This window comes from Zalophus californianus, chromosome 10 (assembly GCF_009762305.2).
Source record: "Zalophus californianus isolate mZalCal1 chromosome 10, mZalCal1.pri.v2, whole genome shotgun sequence".
In the NCBI taxonomy this organism is placed as follows: domain Eukaryota; kingdom Metazoa; phylum Chordata; class Mammalia; order Carnivora; family Otariidae; genus Zalophus; species Zalophus californianus.
In genome coordinates, this window is record NC_045604.1 from 55070060 (window position 1) to 55088218 (window position 18159).

The 18159-nt window shown below is 47.1% G+C and overlaps 1 protein-coding gene and 1 pseudogene across 2 annotated transcripts; one reads left to right on the forward strand and one right to left on the reverse strand.

Moving 5' to 3' along the window:
- Window positions 1-411: 411 nt before the first annotated feature.
- On the reverse strand, window positions 412-17023 carry EEF1AKNMT (eEF1A lysine and N-terminal methyltransferase). Of its 2 annotated transcripts, XM_027612268.2 has the most exons (8): window positions 16590-17023; window positions 14417-15176; window positions 12741-12940; window positions 11175-11370; window positions 10142-10309; window positions 8677-8892; window positions 5765-5896; window positions 413-4485 (listed from the first exon to the last, which is right to left on the reverse strand). In XM_027612268.2, the coding sequence occupies exons 1-8, from the start codon at window positions 16740-16742 to the stop codon at window positions 4211-4213; spliced, it is 2100 nt and encodes a 699-aa protein (XP_027468069.1). In that variant the 5' UTR covers window positions 16743-17023; the 3' UTR covers window positions 413-4210. The 2 variants fall into 2 exon arrangements, with proteins under 2 accessions (XP_027468070.1, XP_027468069.1); XM_027612269.2 differs by lacking the exon at window positions 8677-8892 and having other exon boundaries at window positions 412-4485.
- LOC113932826 lies at window positions 5913-8667 on the forward strand (annotated as a pseudogene).
- Window positions 17024-18159: the final 1136 nt, after the last annotated feature.

Below are 18159 nucleotides of genomic sequence, written 5' to 3' on the forward strand. Positions count from 1 at the left end.
CCATTATGCTAAGTGAAATAAGTCAGAGAGAGAAAGACAATTATCATATGCTCTTACTTCCATGTAGAATCTTAAAAAAACAACAAAGACCCCAAAACCAAGCTCACAGATAGAACAGATTGAGGGTTGCCAGAGGTGCAGGTGGGGTGGGGGGGGAAGGTGGGTACAATGAGTGAAGGGGTCAAAAGGTACAAAAAAGGTATAAAATAAGTCATGGGGACATAATGTACAACATGGTGACTATAGTTAATAATACTATATTGCAGGGGCGCCTGGGTGGCTCAGTCATTGGGTGTCTGCCCTCGGCTCCCGTCATGATCCTAGGGTTCTGGGATCGAGCCCCGCGTCGGACTCCCTGCTCAGTGGGAAGCCTGCTTCTCCCTCTGCCACTCCCTCTGCTGTGTTCCCTCTCTCGCTGTGTCTCTGTCAAAATAAATAAAAAATCTTTAAAAAAAAATACTATACTGCATATTTGAAAGTTATTAAGAGATCTTAAAAGTTCTTATCACACACAAAAAAATTCCCCAGGTATGTTAGTTTTCTATTACCGCTGTAAGGATTTGCCATGGACTTCATGGCTTAAAACAAAACACATTTATTATCTTTTATGTCTATAGCGCAGAAGTCCAAAAGAGGTCTCACTGGGCTAAAATCAAGACGTTGGCAGATTTGCATTCCTTATTGGAGGCTCTAGGGGAGAATCAGTTCTCTCACCTTTTCCAGGTTCTAAAGGCCGAAGAGTTCTTTATTTTTTTAACATTTTATTTATTTGAGAGAGAATGAGAGAGAGCACATGAGAGAGGGGAGGGTCAGAGGGAGAAGCAGAACCCCGCCAAGCAGGGAGCCTGATGCGGGACTCGATCCCAGGACTCCAGGATCATGACCTGAGCCGAAGTGAAGAGCTCTTTAAATCGTCAAAGCCAGCAACCATCAGTGGAATCTTGCTCATATTAGGTCACTCTGACATTGACTTTTCTGCCCCCTCCTCCCACATTTCAAGACCCTTGTGATTGTGTTGGGCCCACCCAGATTATCAAGAATAATCTCCTATCTTAAAGCCAGCTGATTTACAATATCAAATCCATCTGCTACATTAATTCCCCTTTGCCATGTAATGTAACATATTCACAGGTTACCAAGATTAGGGCATGTCAGGCCATTATTACCATATCAGATGACTCCAATGTGAAGCTGAGAACTACAGGTCTACCCATAAGATGGACTCAAGAAATGGCTCAGTTAGCAAGCTGAGCCATGATGGAAGATTGGAGGCACACTGAAAAACTGGAGTGTTGGGGGAGGGTGGAGAAAGGGGCAACAGCTAGCCTCACCAATTTTACATTGTTGCAGAACTTGTCTTGCAGTAGGAGGGGCTTGTCATATGATTTATCATCCCTCAGCCTCTGAGAGTCCTGGGAGGTTAAACCGTACACTATCCCAAGGATGGTGGGACTACCTCCACGCTGGAGCAGCCATTGAAGAAAACGTAGGTCATTTCACAAGATGGGGCTTTAGCAGACTTTGGGGACCGGTAGCTAACAGCTTCCTCCTTGTTTTATGTTCACTCAGAGCCTGGGTGTATGCCAGATTCTCAAGTGCTCTGGAGCTTTCCCCCCATGGTGGAAGATGCAAATTACCTGCCCACAGGTTGATTATGGCTTGAAGATACTTTTTTAAGATTTTATTTATTTGTCAGAGAGAGCACATAAGCAGGGGGAACTGCAGGCAGAGGGAGAAGCAGGCTCCCTGCTGAGCAAGCAGCTGGACATGGGACTCGATTCCAGGACCCTGGGATCATGACCTGAGCAGAAGGCAGACATTAACTGACTGAGCCACCCAGGCGTCCCTTGAAGATACTTTTTGACTGGCCAATATTTTTAGTCACACACAAACATTCAGGATTTCTGGCTTTTCTTCAAAGACCTAGCTTTGCTGGGACAGCACTTCTGCAGGACAGCTCTCAGCTGCTGCCTTTTGATGGGAGTCCTTATTCTCTGGTTTGCTGCAGGCTTCATCCTAACCTCTTTGTTTCATGCCTGCTCACTTCACACATTTATGTTACTTGCCTAGTCTGGAAGGTATTTGAGTTCACAAGATTCCCCCTCCTTCACAATTCCTATGCCTAAAGTTAGACAAAATTCTCATAAATACCCATTTGCAAGTCATCAATACAAAAGTGAACCGCTCTTAGATGTTAACTAGACTTATTGTGATCTTTTCATAATACATACAAATAACGAATCATTATGTTGTACTCCTGAAACTAAATGTTTTGTCAATTATATCTCAATAAAAAAGAAATAAAAAGAAAATGGAAACTCATCCCCACTCCCCACCCCCAAAAGAGGGAACAGTTCTCCACTGGGAAAGATGGGATACAGGCCAAGGGCATGGCCTGAACACAGAAAACCCTTTCCTCACAACTGAGGGAGGGCACCAAGGGGAGCAAAGACCAGCATCTGAGTAAATGCCCTGAGTCACCATGTATTCCAGTGAGCAAAGTTGGTACAAATCTCTTTGTAGGAAATGAAGCAGAAAGCTGCCCAACTGTAATTTCTGTCCACTGGCCTTCCTTCAGTCTTTGGAGACACACAATCAACTTCACTCTTCTTTCATACCCACAGACTTCCAAAATTTTGAACACAACTACCATTACCCCTGCCAGCCTCTTCCCACTTCCAAAGGCTTCTTTCCAATAAGCCTAATTCCCTGGACAACTCTAAGATATAGTTGGGACTTCATCTTCATTCTGACAAATCCCTAGCTTGGCTGTGCCACCCAAATGTGCTATTCCAAAGTCAGCAGCTTAAGAGAGTGAGAGGACAGAAGGGCAGTCAGAGTAGATCTTCTGACTCAGACCCTGGTCCTCTAACACCTGTCCTAACACTGCATGAGCTTACAGATTAGAAGACAATTGAGGATTCCCAAACTGAGGCCCTTTGAGGTACAGGGGCATGACAAGACATAGCCTTCCCTTTCCATGGCTCCAGGGGAAGATCCTCCCTTAAGGAACACACCAAGTCTTTGTAATGGATAAAATCCAAAAACCCTACTCTGTCCTTATATCCTTTCTCCTCAATGGGCTGACACAATTTTGTAAGGATGACACCCTACCTTTAAAATATGCTTCGCCTCAAGAGGTTAAGAGTCCATTTGAAAGGGCCTGTAAAGTAAGCTGGGGTGGTGGATGGTGACAACTTGTTTCTTTTCCATGGCATTGCTCATTAAGTCAGCTTTGGCATAATAAGGAGATGAAATTCAAGCCAATCTGTGAACTGCTGGTTTTACAGTTTTAATAGACAGGATTGATGCTGCTGGCTCAAATGAGATTTGAGGTTAGATGTAGTTTTGGTTTAACGTTCCTTTATTTCATTAAATGAGATAGCGTATGTAAATCACTTAAAGTTACTGGAACATGTTCATTTTTATTACTAATCCATGTTTTCTGGCCATTCTTAACCATCTTTACATCCACCACAGTCTTTACGATGGTTCCCACACGTAGCTGTCAGTCAATGAAGGAGAGTAAACTGATACTGGAGACGTTAGTTGGCTGTCTCCGACATGCAGTTATGGGGCCACTTACACCCATCCCTTCCACAGAGACCAGAACAAAGAGCTTAGGCTACAAGGTTTGGGTAGCTGAAGAAAGTTGTTAAAGTGGGTTAGCAGGTTCTTAAAACTTGGGATCATGTCAACAGCAGTTCCATCTGGAGGGAGACAGAGTGGATTAGATGTTCTCTCAAATCTGACTCACGTCTATGGATATCCTACTCTCTTTACAGTCTTTTGGCACAGAATGCTATGCTACCTCACTTGAGATCATTCCTACAGAACCAATAGGAAGATAAAGTGAAAGCAAACCAGCGATCAAATTTGATTGTCTTCCATCCTAAGGAGCTTGGTGTATAGTCTTTAAGGCATCAGCATCTGTCAGGGGCTCCAGCTGGGAATCCTATTCAAGGACACAGCATAAGAAGCACAGAGAATCAACCCAAGTGGTACTAAAGAAGACAGGATGGGAGGACATTTTTTATTTCCCCAGATCTTCAGGCAACCTCACTAAGCTGGAGGTCGCATGCAGCTGAGTATGAAACCAAGAAAAATATGAGGCTTAAAAAATATTGTGCATTATAATTCTTCAATCTCTGGAAGGCTAGGAGCCCAAGGTCAGTGTGGCAGGAAGCAGTGCAGATTCCCAGCCCAGCAGTCACACAATCTTCACGGTCTTGAGCATATCTGACAGTATATATGTGTCATCCCAACCCTTCCCAGGCTTCCTCAGGGTCTGCTCCAAGGCCTGGGCCATTTCCAAGAGCTCTGGCGTGGCAACTTTTTGCTCCGGGTGCAGCTGACAGAACAGGATCTCATTTACTTCACCCTCAATTCGCCGGACATACAGGAGAGGGAAGACTGCTTTGAGCCCAGTCAGCACTGAGTCCTTCAGCCCCAAGTCCCGGCACACAAGGTTGAGGATAAAGACACCTACAGGGTGGGAAGGAAAGAGTCATGTCTCGCAGATCAGGGGACATGTTGGAGACAAGGTTCAGCTCTGAGGAATACACAGATTCCTGCCACAGGGAAGCTGGTAGCCTAAGAAAACACAGCTGCGGTGAGTTTGCAGAGAGCACAATGCGTATGAAGGCAGGAATATGTGAACTATGAGAAAACTTAAAGCTAATTTCTTGCTCTTCTGTGCTAACAATTTACTTTACCATTCTCCATGCCTGTTTCCCAAAGAAATGCTTTGAGAAAGAAGTAATTAATACCCCAAGAAAAAAATGTACTAACTCCAGAGGGGTGTTACATTCTTGACACATACATTACGGAGTATTTATCTGCCAGGAAGAGGGCCAAGGTTACCCTGACCTATGACAATGAAGGGTCCCAAAAACTGTTCACCTAAGTACCTGACACCAAATCAAAACATCTGGAAGACTGTCAACATAAGGACTAAGAGCTCTAGCTTCCAAGTCACAAGGACATCAGTTGGAGCCCCAGCTTGTTACCTTGTGTCACCCTGGCAAAGTTTCCTTACTTCAGTTTCCTTATCTGAAAATGGGCTGCTATGAAGATGAAACAGCATTAACACCTAGGGCAGCCCACATGGAAAGAAATCAAATGGTAGCTAGCATGACCAAGTTGGGGGAAATGTAAATTACTACACATTGTAAAACTGGTAACATCTAGGAAACCCCAGCTTACAAGTAAACTATGATCCAGTAATTACAACCCTGTCTATATCCCGACAGACCTGCAAATATATTTCACCAAAAGCCATCTACTAGAATGTTGATGTCATTACTGCTTCTAAAAGCCCAAGTAGGAAATGACCCAACACCAACAGCAGAATAAAGAAACGAACGCAGTATAGACACACAATGATACTACACAATAATATAAATAATAATGTAAACACAACACTATGGATAAACCTCACAAAGATCATGTTTGGTAAAAGAAAAATAACATGTAACATAAGGTTCCATTTATACGAAGAACAAAAATGGGCAAAACTAAGCTGTACTGACTGAGGTTAGGATACAGGTTATCCTTGAGAGGAGGAGGAGTTATTGGAAGGAGGTAAGAGGTGGACTTTCTGGGGGGCTACAAGTGTTCTGTGTTTGAGGAAAGTAAACGGGTGTGTGTAATTCGGGGAAATTCATCGAGCTACACACTTATGACAGAACCATTTTTCATTAAAAAGAAAACAATTTTTAAAGGACCCATCCCTCCTCCCTCCCCAACCTTTTGTATCTCCTACCTTCAGGAGTCAAGATGCTTTTGACCTTCTGCAGGAAAGGCTGGTCCACAAAAGCTGGTGGTGGACAACTCATTCCCAGTGTTGGGTCCTTACTGTCGACATCAAACATGACGGCATTGTAGCGGGGCCGTGCTGGGAAAGAGAAGCAAACGAGTCTTTGTCTAACACCATCTACCTTCCTACACCATATGTCCCCTGTGACCTGTGGTGGCCGCAGGTGAGGTAGCTAAGTCAGAAGGATGACATGGAGGTTGTGGTTTGTCTGTAAGGGCACTGATGTCACTGTCCAGGGGAGTTGCTGTCCTTCGGGGTTCTGCTGTGAGCACCCCACATGACAGACAGGGCTTTTACCTGATCTTTTCCTCCACATTTAAAAGCACCTTCCATAAGCACACACATTCATGGGATCCGTGCTAGTACGATCACTTCTTGGTTAAGAGTCCATCTATAGGCCGGAAGTGAGTCTTGTTGGCTCCGCCCCCGTTATCGGTACCTCGCGAGACTTCGCAAAGTCCTCCCTTTACCGTCTGTGCTGCCGACATGCCGTCCAGACTTAGGCAGACCCAGAAACTTCGCGGGCCACGTGAGCCACGGCCACGGCCGCATCGGCAAGCACCGGAAGCACCCAGGAGGCCGGAGTAATGCTGGTGGCATGTATCACCACAGGATCAACTTCAACAAATATCACCCAGGTTACTTTGGAAAAGTTGGTATGAGACATTACCACTTAAAGAGGAACCAGAGCTTCTGCCCAACTGTCGACCTTGATAAACTGTGGACCTTGGTCAGTGAGCAGACACGGGTAAATGCCGCCAAAAACAAGACTGGAGCTGCTCCTATCACTGATGTGGTGCGATCGGGCTACTACAAAGTTTTGGGAAAGGGAAAACTCCCAAAACAGCCTGTCATCGTGAAGGCCAAATTCTTCAGCAGAAGTGCAGAGGAGAAGATTAAGGGTGTCGGGGGCGCCTGCCTTCTAGTAGCTTGAAGCCACGTTTGGACGTTTGGAGGGGTTCATTAAATGCTAACAAGTGCTAAAAAAAAAAAAAAAAGTCCATCTATACCAGTAATTTTCAATCCCAGCTGAACATTAGGGTCACCTGGGAATATTCAAAATACTTTTGAGAACCTGAGCTCCATTCCTGACCACCTGAATCAAAAACCTTGATGTGGGAAGGAATAGGTAGGAGAGGAGATAGGAAGCCACGGATATTTTTCTTAAACTCCCAGGTAATTCGAAATACAGGCAGAATTGAGAACTGTTGATTTAGGCAAAGCAGCTGCCTAAGTCTTTAGGGGCTGACCCAGCAAATGGTTGCAGGAGAAAATGTTCTCAAAGTTAGTGTATCTTTTCTAGTACTTGAACAATAGCTGGCTCAAGAAGGATTCTGCTAAATGGGTGAGAAAGAACAGATGAAGCATCAGATGCACTCCTTGCTATAACGGAAATAGTTTTTACAAGGGCTAAGCAATGCTACTGACCTTCAGCAAACTCTGAGACTATGATAATGATTATCCAATAATTAACAAGGACTACTGCATGCCCATTACTGTGCATGGCACAGATCTCATTTTGGTTTCTTAGAGAGCAGAACATGTTGGCTCATCAAAGTCCAAGGATAACCACTGCCCACATTTGTAGCAGTGAGCCCTCCAATCATCTGGAAGGTGGTTGTTAGAGACGATTGCCAGGCTGTTCAAAACTGACTGACAGGCAGTAACGATGGCAACACATCACAGACTGAGTGCCTGCCATGAGCCTAGTGCAGTTTTAAATATTTCCCATGTACTAGCTGTGTTGGGTCTGGGCCCCCACACTGGCCCCAGCCTCAGAGAGGTAACCTGTGAAACTCTTGATATACTTAAGTTCAGTTTGCAATTAAAATTCCTGCACCATCTGTCCATCCCAGCACCAAAGTACTCACCCCGGGCATCCTGCTTTGCTATACCCTAACTGGGAGATGCTCTGATCCAGTGAGAACGAGGATCAGTTATGGAATGGGCAGACCAGGAAGGGTGGGTGGCCCAAGTTCCCAGGCTCACTTAACTGAACCAACCTGACTGACTTCTCCCTGAGGGACTCCTGCTCCGGGAAGCACCAGTCCCCAGGAGCCTACATACAAAGAGGCAAAAGAAGCACAGGAGCTATTGCAGAACATTAATATGCCTTTTGTCCTAAGTCTGAGACAGGAAATATTAGAGCAAAATGGAGCCTTAACTCCAGCAGCAGCACGGCCACCAGAACTCCTGCTGAGTAGCATCTGCTTCAGGGTTTCTCAACCTCAGCACTACTGACATTGGGGACAGATAATTCTGTGTTAGGGGTGGCTGTCCTGTGCACGGTAGGATGTTTAGCAGGATCTTTGGTCTCTACTCACTCACTGTCAGAAGCACCCTCACCCCGCGGTTACAAGGACCAAAGATGTGTGTGTAGACACTGCCCGATGCCCCCAAGTATACAGCCACTCATCTACACGAATGCTGTTTGGCTCTCTCTCTGCTTCACCCACAGCTCAAAGACTAAAAAAACAACTCCCAACACACACCCCAACTTTTCTTCCCCTTTTCCTCACCTGGCTACAGACCTTGGGTTCCTTGGGAGGATGAGGAAGTGGCAAGGACACAGAGCCAGAAGAGAACCAAGAGAAAAGCCCACTGAGCTGTCAGCACCCCAAGGGCAGAAACAGTCGGTTTTATGTGCTGCTGTACCCCAGCCCCTAGCACAGTGCTGGGCACATGGCTGGCACTCCAGATTTACTGAATCAATACATCAACCAATGAATGAACAAATCAACGGGTGAAAGACTGGGACAATGCTAATTGTTCAAGATGAATTCTAGAGGCCCTTGCAGGCCTGCTGACTCTGGATGACTCTTCTCTCAACACCCCTCCAAATTCCCTAATAGCAGTACCTTCTCTTCCCGCCAGGCTGGTAATATAGTCCAGTCCATCTGCAATATGGACCTTCATCCGGTCACTCTGGGAGAAGCCAAACCACTGGGTGGCCACTTCCAACATGGAGGGGTCGATCTCCACAGCATCAACGCAGGACTTCGGGAAATGATCGTGGACAAACAGGGGGAGGCTGCCCCCACCCAGGCCTACCACCAACAATGCCAGTGGGGTCTCTGCAATAAAGAAATAAAGCATCATTTGACAATCTGCTCACTGAAAGTTTTGTACCAGCCTTGGGGAAGGCAAAGGAGGGAGTTGGATTATTGGCTCTCCCCAGGGGATACAAGATTTAGAGGCCCAGCCTGTCTCATCCCAGAACTTTAGGGCCAGTCTGACATCTGAAAACTCAACCGTGGCCTCACAATCCTTCCTTTACTAGATCCAGAAACTGTGTGTTATTATTACAGACGCTTAAAGATCCCAAAGCACTCAGCTGACATCATACCGAGAGTCCCCACCATAAGCATTATTAGATTTCCCCTAGGAATTGGGAGGGACAATGGCCAACATCTCGCTCATGATCACAAGGTAATGTAGATGCAATGCCCTCTGCCCACCTTTCAACTCAAAGGCCACAGCTGCCCTCTCAGAAACATCAACCCACCGACAGCAATCCATCCAAGTTCCAGAAATCACGGGAAAACAAAGGCCCAAAACCTAGTCCTAAGTACAGAGAAACCTCAGCAATCGCAGGCAGACAGAAGAAGACAAGAAATAAGAAAGAATCACCGAAAGGAGACATTAAATGTAAGATTAATATCTGAGGATTAAACCTAAGAACTGAGACTCCAGGGACATACATCAACACCAAGATAGGCTGGGAGTACAGGATGTTTCAGTAAGACATACTCAGGACTTTGGGTGAACAGTTACAAGCCCAGACAGAAAAATGAACATTTTTGCTACTATGGTCAGATCCAAACCTGTTATTAGTAATAAGGCTATGATTGTTCTACCTATAATACAGATTTTTTAATTAAGTAGAAATTCAAGAAAGAATTGCATCTGGTGCTCAAATAATACATTACTGAAAGCCAGAAATTCTTCTCAAGTGCACAAGAATTTCTGGAGTCATGATTTTAAATGTTCCATCTGGTTACATGGGTAGACACATATACACTCATCAAAATGAACAACTTAAAATCTGTACTTTATGTATCTCACTGAATACATTTTATACTTTAATATTTTAAATAAATGAATAATGAAAAAATTTAGACACCCACATGTGCAGCCATTTTGAGATTACAATCTGAGTTTGAGGGAAAAGCTACTGGATGTTTATTAACTTAGAAGAAGAATGGGAAGAAGAAAACTATGAATATATGTGCATTTGTTGGTCTGTAATCGCTGTGCTCAAACCACAAGACAGCTGTCGTCTTACACGCCCCCTCCTGTGGCAGGCAGCAGAGTCTCCCTCACCTAGGAGCAGCTCCGGGTTTCTGAGCAGGGCAAGGCCCGCAATCATTGCTTTGTGGTGTTCACAGCACAGGTAACTCTTGTCAATGGACTGCCCTGGGGCTGTGGGGAGGTCCTCTGGAGCATCAGCAGGCCGCTGCTTCTTCCTGTCCTTTTTCCGTTTCTTCTGGGCTAAATGAGAGAGAGAGATGATGAGGTCCTGTGCTTGGCACTCGAAAGCAAGCCATACCAACAGCACTGTGCTGTTGTGAGCTTGATCACACTCAAGAACCCATGCCACGAGGCACGGAGCCTACTTTAAGGAAAAAAAAAAAGGGATCCTAGAGGACATGGCCTAGGTCTACACTGTCCAATACTGTAGCCACTAGCCACTTGTGGCTATTGAAATGTAAACATAAATTACAATTTAAAAACATTAAAGATTCAGCACCTTACCTGCACCAGCCACATTCTATGTGCTCAGAAGGCACATATGGTTAATGGTTACCATATTGGGCAGCTAAGTGGATATTAAACATTCCCTCCAATGCAGAAAGTTCTACTGAATAGCACCGTACCAGGTGACCTCTAAGGTACCCACCAACTCTAAAGCCCTTCTGAAACATATGCTAGTGGCTGGCAGTATGGAGGAGATGGGGTTCACCTGCACCTGTAACGTTTCTGGCTCACCTCCCAGAAGTTTACTGAATTAACACAAAACAGATGCATATGGAGCAACGTACAAAACGGATGGCCTCTAAACTGAAGGCATTAAAGTGATAACCACATCTATTTGGTAAACCATCACCCCAGCCCCTTATCATTTGAGACCCAGGCTTCGCTCAAGAACAACATACACCTCCTTTCTGCTTATTGCCGTTTACACTTGAAGAGCCCAAATGGTAACAGGACAACTTGCAGAGCCATGTGCCTCTGATCACAGGTACCCAGGTCTGTCCTACATCTTGGCCAATCTCCCAGGTCAGTCTGGCCACCCCAAATGCAGAGTCCAGACCACGTCCACTTGGGTCCCACCAGTGTGCGGATGATACCTCACCTCTGTGAGACACATCCTTCAGCAACCTGGCTTCTGACTGCACCACATTCCTGTTGCTGAGGAAGATCAGCCGTCGGAAGTAGTGCTTGTCATCCCCCTGCACGTCCTCGACCACATAGCTGCCACTCAAGGGACTGCAGTCTTGGTGCTGAACGGTCCGGACCCCGATGTCCCCACCCACAGACAGAAATGGCACCTGAAGATATAACAGAGATGTGGTCAAACACCAGCTCAATTAAGAAACAATGAGAAATGATTGTGTGTGTGTATGAGGAATCCCCATACCAAGGTTCAGGACAGCAAGAATTTCCAAGGTTTGCCATTCTATTAAAGAACTTTCCTGGGGCCTTTCAACAGATCACAAAAGGTTTAATTCACTCTTTGGAAAACCAATTGAACACATAAAGATCTCCCAAACCCTTAGTGAAATGCAAGGGTTCTCCCTCAGAAAAACATGATGTTCTCCTTAGGAATCCTCAAAGGATTTTCCATAAAAGCTACAGGGAACCCTTCGGAGGGAACTACAACTTTGAGAGAAGGAATCTGAACAGGGATAAAGAGAACAAAAATCCAGAGAGAAAGCAACCATTCCAAGTTTGGAGAAATCTCCCCCTTCCCCCAATTACTCTCATCTTTTTCCCCATTTTTCTAAACGGGAGAAAAAATTAGGAGAAAAATACATTTTTCCCCTAGACTTTTCCATTTCCCTTCCCAATCTTTGCTTCTATTTCTTTTAAAGACCTCCAAGAGTATTTAATAATCACCAGGGACCCCTGACTTTGCAGAGATGCAGGCACTGGAGAGAAGGTCCCAAATGACCTCCCCACAGGATCTACATCTCTTTGATGGACACCAACCCCAAAGTCTGCCAGAAAGAATCAAACACACATTCATCTGCAAACACAAGACAGCGTAGTGGGCAGAACCACAGGCTAGAACCTGGAAGTCTAGGTTCATCTTTTCAGATCTGTTACTACAGCAACAACCCCCAGGGACCTTGGCTTTCCTATCTACCACGGATAAAGTACCTGTAATGCACTCACCTGTCAACTGCCATCAGCAGGATGGAATGAGACAATGTCAGCAAAAACCTTGTTTCCTTCCCAGGAAAATACCAGACCAGCAATGCTAATATCCTGAAAACTAACCTGAGCTGTTTTGCCTCTTTTCCATTCTACACTCAGATGATGGTTCTAAGAAGCAAAATGCTCAAGGAAGGTCTGCACAAAAGAGGGTAAGGAGAAACAGAGTCTGAACAATCCAAAGTATTGTTGGCTCCAAAGCCTGCAAGGTGGAGAGCATTTCATCTCTGTGGAGTCTCAGAGGCTCCACAAACACAGATGCTACTGGGGGTCTCAAAAGAGCAACCTCTCTCCTTCTTCTCACTGTCTGGGGCAAGAGAACGTAAGTACTGCCCACTTAGTTCTGAGCTGCTGACATGCCCTCCAGGAATAGACTAGAGGCAGAGACCCTCATCCTAGCTCCTTCTAAGACACTGTCTGCCTTCGTGGCTGCTAATATGACTTCTCTAGAGATCCATGAAAGCTGTTGCCAGAGCTCTGTTACCTGCTGTTGGGCGGGCATCCCGGCAGGAGCCAACTCCATGACTCTGGCTGACAGCTCAGCCTGAATGCTGTCCATGCCTTCGTACCGCTGGCCTCGGTGGAGGGCCACTGTGATCAGCCTCCTGAAGCCTGCACTGGCCGCCAGCTGCTTCCGACCCTCCTCCATGCCAAAGAGCCACTCAGTCTCACGACCCTGGGGGACTGGAAAGAGGCACTTGGTGACACGGAGTCCAGGGAAGAGTGTTCAAGCCCCAACCAATATGACCTATATGGCAGAGTCAGCCCCGGCGTAGGCCCAGCATCCCTTCCAACTGTGACCCACTGAGGGCTATCAATTCCCTAGTGCACAATGCCCTGAGCAAAGCAGCCATCAGACACATGGTAGGACCTACGTGACCATATAAGGGGGAGAGGCAGGTACCTAGTGCAAGAAAAATAGCAGTAATACTAACACTTATTACATGCCAAGCAAAATTCCAAGAAGTTTACAAACAGAAACTAATTGAATCCTCACAAGAGTCTAAGATGCAGGTGGTATTATTGTTCCCATTTTATAAACGAGGACATTCAGACACAGAATGGAATTATTTACCCAAGTTCATACAATTAGTAAATGGTGAAGCTGGGGCTCAAACCCAGGCAGCCAAGCCCCAGGCTCCGTGCTTGTATCGACTTTACTATTTGTTCCCCCAAGTAGACAGGTAGGCTTATGGAATACTTGGGAAAATAGCTCACTTGTCAGCAAATTACCAGCATGATGATTTCAACATCTTGCCTTTGTCTAGAATATCCTACTTTTGAAGATTTTATTTATTTGACAGAGAGAGACACAGTGAGAGAGAGAACACAAGCAGGGGGAGTGGGAGAAGGAGAAGCAGACTTCCCACTGAGCAGGGAGCCCAAAGTGGGGCTTGATCCCAGAACCCTGGGATCATGACCCGAGCCGAAAGCAGATGCCTAACGATTGAGCCACCCAGGCACCCTAGAATTTTCTACTTTTGAAAGCACTTCATCATCTTATTTCTTTTGATCATTACTGAGGTAAATCGGGTATCATCTATACCCTTCACTAATGTCACTTCTGTTTATTAAGCACTTATCATGTGCAAGCACCACTCTAAGAGATTTTATACTTCTCACACCTACACAACACAGTTAACAATCCCACTTTATAGATAAGGAAACTCAGGCACAGAAAGAAAAGGAACATCCAAGGTCACACCACCAGGAAGGGACTGAGCTAGAACTGGAACCCAAAGTCACTTTTTTAGCTACTACTCTGTACTGTATCCCTAAATTCAGCAGAAAAGCACAGCCAACTTCCCCCAAGTCGTGCAGCTCACAGGCTACAGAGCTGAGACCCTGCTGCTTCCATGACTCCATGTTACAAAGTAACTCTCTACACTGTGAGACTTACCTAATTTATCCCTCTCTCTCCTCCCTACCAAACCCATTCTCACACCAAGCCTTTGCAATGGAAGATGTGAAGAAATAAGCCTCAAATCTTAAGCAGGTAGCTGGACAGCTCTATTCCCCCTTCCTCATGCCTGGGCTAGTCTAACCTCTTGAAGTGCCACCCCCTGCAAGATAAAACCAGCCACGGTGTACCCATCCACCAAAGCCCCAGCCCCTATGAGCCAGCCCCTCCAGGGAAGAGAGGGAGCAATCCCAACTCACTGATGAAAATGGCAAAATGATTGTCCCGCGATGGTTTCACAGTGGGGCTGTCCACCACGTGGAGTGTGTAGCGTGGCTCCCCCGTGTCCCCATCGCACAAGTCCAGAGAAACACTCCCCAGCCCGGCCTTGCGGTACAGCTGGCTGCACAGCCAGGCATACTGCTGCCGCTCCCGCACCGCCTCGGCCAGCCGCTCGGCACTCTCCAGCCGCACAGGCTTGCCCTGCTCCTGAGCACATAGCTCAAAGATCTGAAGGGCAGAGCCAGGGACTGGCCTGAACTTGGTCATGATGAAGGCAAAGACAGGTAGGGAGAACCGAGGCTCTGCTTCCAACACCTGGTCCTGGCTGTTGGCCACCTGGTGCACCCTCACCATCCACCCCTCCCGGGAGAAGTGACCCACTGCTTTCTTCAGGATGTGAGCCTGAGCCAGGGAGATGCAGAGGTAGCGACCGCCCACCTGCAGGACACGGCCAACCTCAGCCAGCATCCTGTCCACTTGGTGCAGGGTCTTCTCCTCCTCATCTGTCAGGACAGCGTCCAGGGTGCCCTTGTCCAACACCACCTGGAACGAAGCATCAGGAAACTCCATCTGTGTCATGTCCATCTTCAAGAAGCTCATCTGGGGCCGTCGGCTGGCATTGCGTTCCTTCATCTGCTTGATGACCACCTCACTGATGTCGATGTTCACTATATCCTGATAGCCCACATCATACAGCTGTTCACTTAGCTCTGAGTTACCGCACCCAATCACCAGCACCTGAGGGGAAAAAGCCAACAACGTAAAGGTGATCAAGGCAAAGGAATGACCTGCAGACACTTCCAGGATCAAGTCTCACCTTGGCTGTTAACTTTTCAAAAGGTGTAAAGGTTATTATCAGCAGAGAGCACCATTACAGAGGTGATTCAAGGTTCCATCCTGAAACACTACTGCTTAGAGAAACTCACCAGTGAAAACCACATTCAGTCACACAATACAAGGTATGTAAAAATGGGTTTCCATACAGCAAAAACAAGCGAATCCTGGTTGTTCTTTCTCTGAAGCAAGCACTGATTACTCATGAAGCGATAGGAAGTCACACAATCCAAATTGTTTTACTATGGAAAACCTACTTGTGGCATAAATCTATTCCACTCATACCTAAAGGCACACCTCATGGTATTCTGTTTTCTTTTTCTGTTTGTTTTGTTTAAGTTGGCTCCACCCCCAGCACGGAGCCCAAGGCAGAGCTTGAACTCACAACGCAGAGGACAAGACTTGCGCTGAGCTCAAGAGTCAGACACTTAGCTAAGCCACCCAGGTGCCTTTATTCTGCTATTTTGTAAAGCCAAACTTAAAACACAAGTTGTTGCCTCCCTCTCTGTGGAGCAATCGCCCATTGAACCTTCAAACTTCGGCCCCACTGTCACCATCTCTGGAAAAGCTGGTGGGAAATGCATAAGCCTTGGACTGAATGGGGCTGAGTTTAAATTCCCATGTGACCACTCACTACATGTATGATCTTGGACAAGAAACGCGCTCAGAGCCGCAGTTTCCAAATCAATACAATGAATGAACCGTACAGAGTTATTGAGATTTCAACCGTTGAAGGCACATACACACACACAGCACTCAGCATAAGTCTTGGCACTTAGAGCATCCTCCACGAATGTCACCTTTCTATCCTTCTTTCTTCCCCACCTCCAGTACACTCCATCTCCATCAAACCCCTAGCATTGTACTTAGCAGTTGTCACTCCCGGAACGTGCCTTGGGGTTCTTGTTGCTGAGGAGCTGAGCACAGTGCCTGAAACTCAGTGTGCCAGCAACAACCACTCCGTTAACAGACTCAGGTATCAGTAAAGCCACAGGTATTATCTGCTCTACAGAGACGGACAGTGACAGAAACGCACACCACTGCTCGAGGAGGCGATAGCTAGGTGGGACTACTAAAGTCTCTGTTCCAGTGGGATTACTAATTCAAGGATGAGCTGGGAGCAGGAGGTCTCTTACCTGAAAACCTTTAAAAGAACATTTTAAAACTGCCTTTTAGCCGAGTGACGCATAGAACCCGGAAAATACGGGCCCCGTTTGTTACTAAAATACGGGCCTGTCGCTCTCCACCGACGGCAGGATTAAAGCTCTCGTTCCCACATTCCCGAACACACACTCGGGACCGCCAGGCCGCGCTCACCTTCTCTCTGGGTTTGATGTATTTGTGCAGCACCCCGCACAGCTCCAGGTAGCTTCCATACCACTCGAAAGCTCTCCTTCCTCGCTGCTGGAAGAACTTCTCCCAATAGTCAACGGAGCCGAACTCCTGGCAGCTTTTGGGTAAGAGGTTCATATTGTCACTGTCCGAGCGGCGCCTTCAAGACCCTCCTACTCGCCCTCTGAGGTACCATCGGTTAGGCTTCCACTCACGCTGGCGCCGGCCCCCTGCAGTGGAATTCTTCCCAAGACCAATAACCACACTGATTTATCCCCCGCTCAAAACCCAAAGAGAACACGTCAGCCCCACGCGCGAGACATTGAACCCAACACCCTCACCCGTCCTCCCGGCTCACTGCCCCCGCCCCACGTGCGGAGCCCCTCACACTTCCTCAGAGCGAGGTTTCAGAACCCGCAATCACATCCGGGTGCCAGGCGTCGCGATTGGTCGGCCACGCAGACCCTCCCAGCGTCTCATTGGTCACCGCTTTTCGCTCCTGGCACCTCATTGGCCGACACGCGCGCGCCACACGCCGGCGGAGTCGTCGCGGGCGCGGAGCGTTCCCCGGCGTGCGGCGAAGGGGGCGGGGCCACGAGCCGGAGTCCGGGCGGAAGAGGCCCCGCTGCCTCATCTGCAAATTGCGTCCGAACGCCGCGCGAGGGCAGCCTTCCCCGTTCTGAGCTTTTGCTCCGCAGCGGAGGCCTCCCTGACCTCTTGAGATCTGTGTTCGCTTTCGGGCCGAGCGGGCCGAGCGGGCCTCGTAGCCACTTCTGACCTTGAAGGGCCGAGCGCGGCCGGCGGGGCAAGCGGGGAGGACGAGGCCCGGGAAAAGAAAAACCAGTAGAAGGACGTGAGGCAAGGAATGAGTAGAGCCGGTCCTTAGCAAAAGAAAGCCATCCTAGCCAGGTTCTCTTCTGCATCTCCCGCCCCACCCTCCCGTAGTTCAACCGCTTGACTTGGATAATTGAGGTTTATTTTGGAGAAAACTGGCACTGGGCGGTATTTTTTCTGAACTAAAATGCAGGATTCCACTATTAATGTAGTGACGTGAAAAGTCACAAGAGGAAGAGCAACCACGCATACAGAGGTGCCTCCTCACTTTCTTCTCCCCCCAAAGCACAACATGCAAATTTCAAACTCATCTTGACAATCAGCCTCCTTGGGTTGTCATTGCGGTGTCATCTATCAGTAGTTGCTACTACTGTTGCTACTGCTTCCTTGATGTGTTTAATGAACAAACTACTTTCAGATGCCCATCTTATCCTAATACCCTAAGGAAGTTCCTGTGACCGGCACATGTGCCAAATATGAGCATCGCTGGGCTTTTCACAACACTATGAATTGCGGAGGGAATGTACACACCGAGCAGGACACATATGCGTGGAATGGGCATCTCTAGTCTGGGCTATTATAGACGTCAGGAGCAGAGGTAGCCAAAAGGACTATTAATCGTTAGAGTGGACTTAAACTTTGGTTTAAGAGAGTAGTTCTCAAGTTTTGGCATGCATCAGAATCACTTGGAAGACTTATTAAAAGAGATTGCTGAGCCCCA

What these genes read in the sequence shown, in the direction of transcription:
- EEF1AKNMT (XM_027612268.2), bottom strand. Translation starts at nt 16,742, where the DNA reads ATGAACCTCTTACCCAAAAGCTGCCAGGAGTTCGGCTCCGTTGACTAT. An exon ending in GAAGGATGTGTCTCACAGAG is followed by an intron (nt 10,310 to 11,174) that starts GTGAGGTATCAT and finishes TCTCTCATTTAG; the next exon opens with CCCAGAAGAAACGGAAAAAG. An exon ending in CAGCCTGGCGGGAAGAGAAG is followed by an intron (nt 5,897 to 8,676) that starts GTACTGCTATTA and finishes TCTCTTTCCCAG; the next exon opens with CACGGCCCCGCTACAATGCC.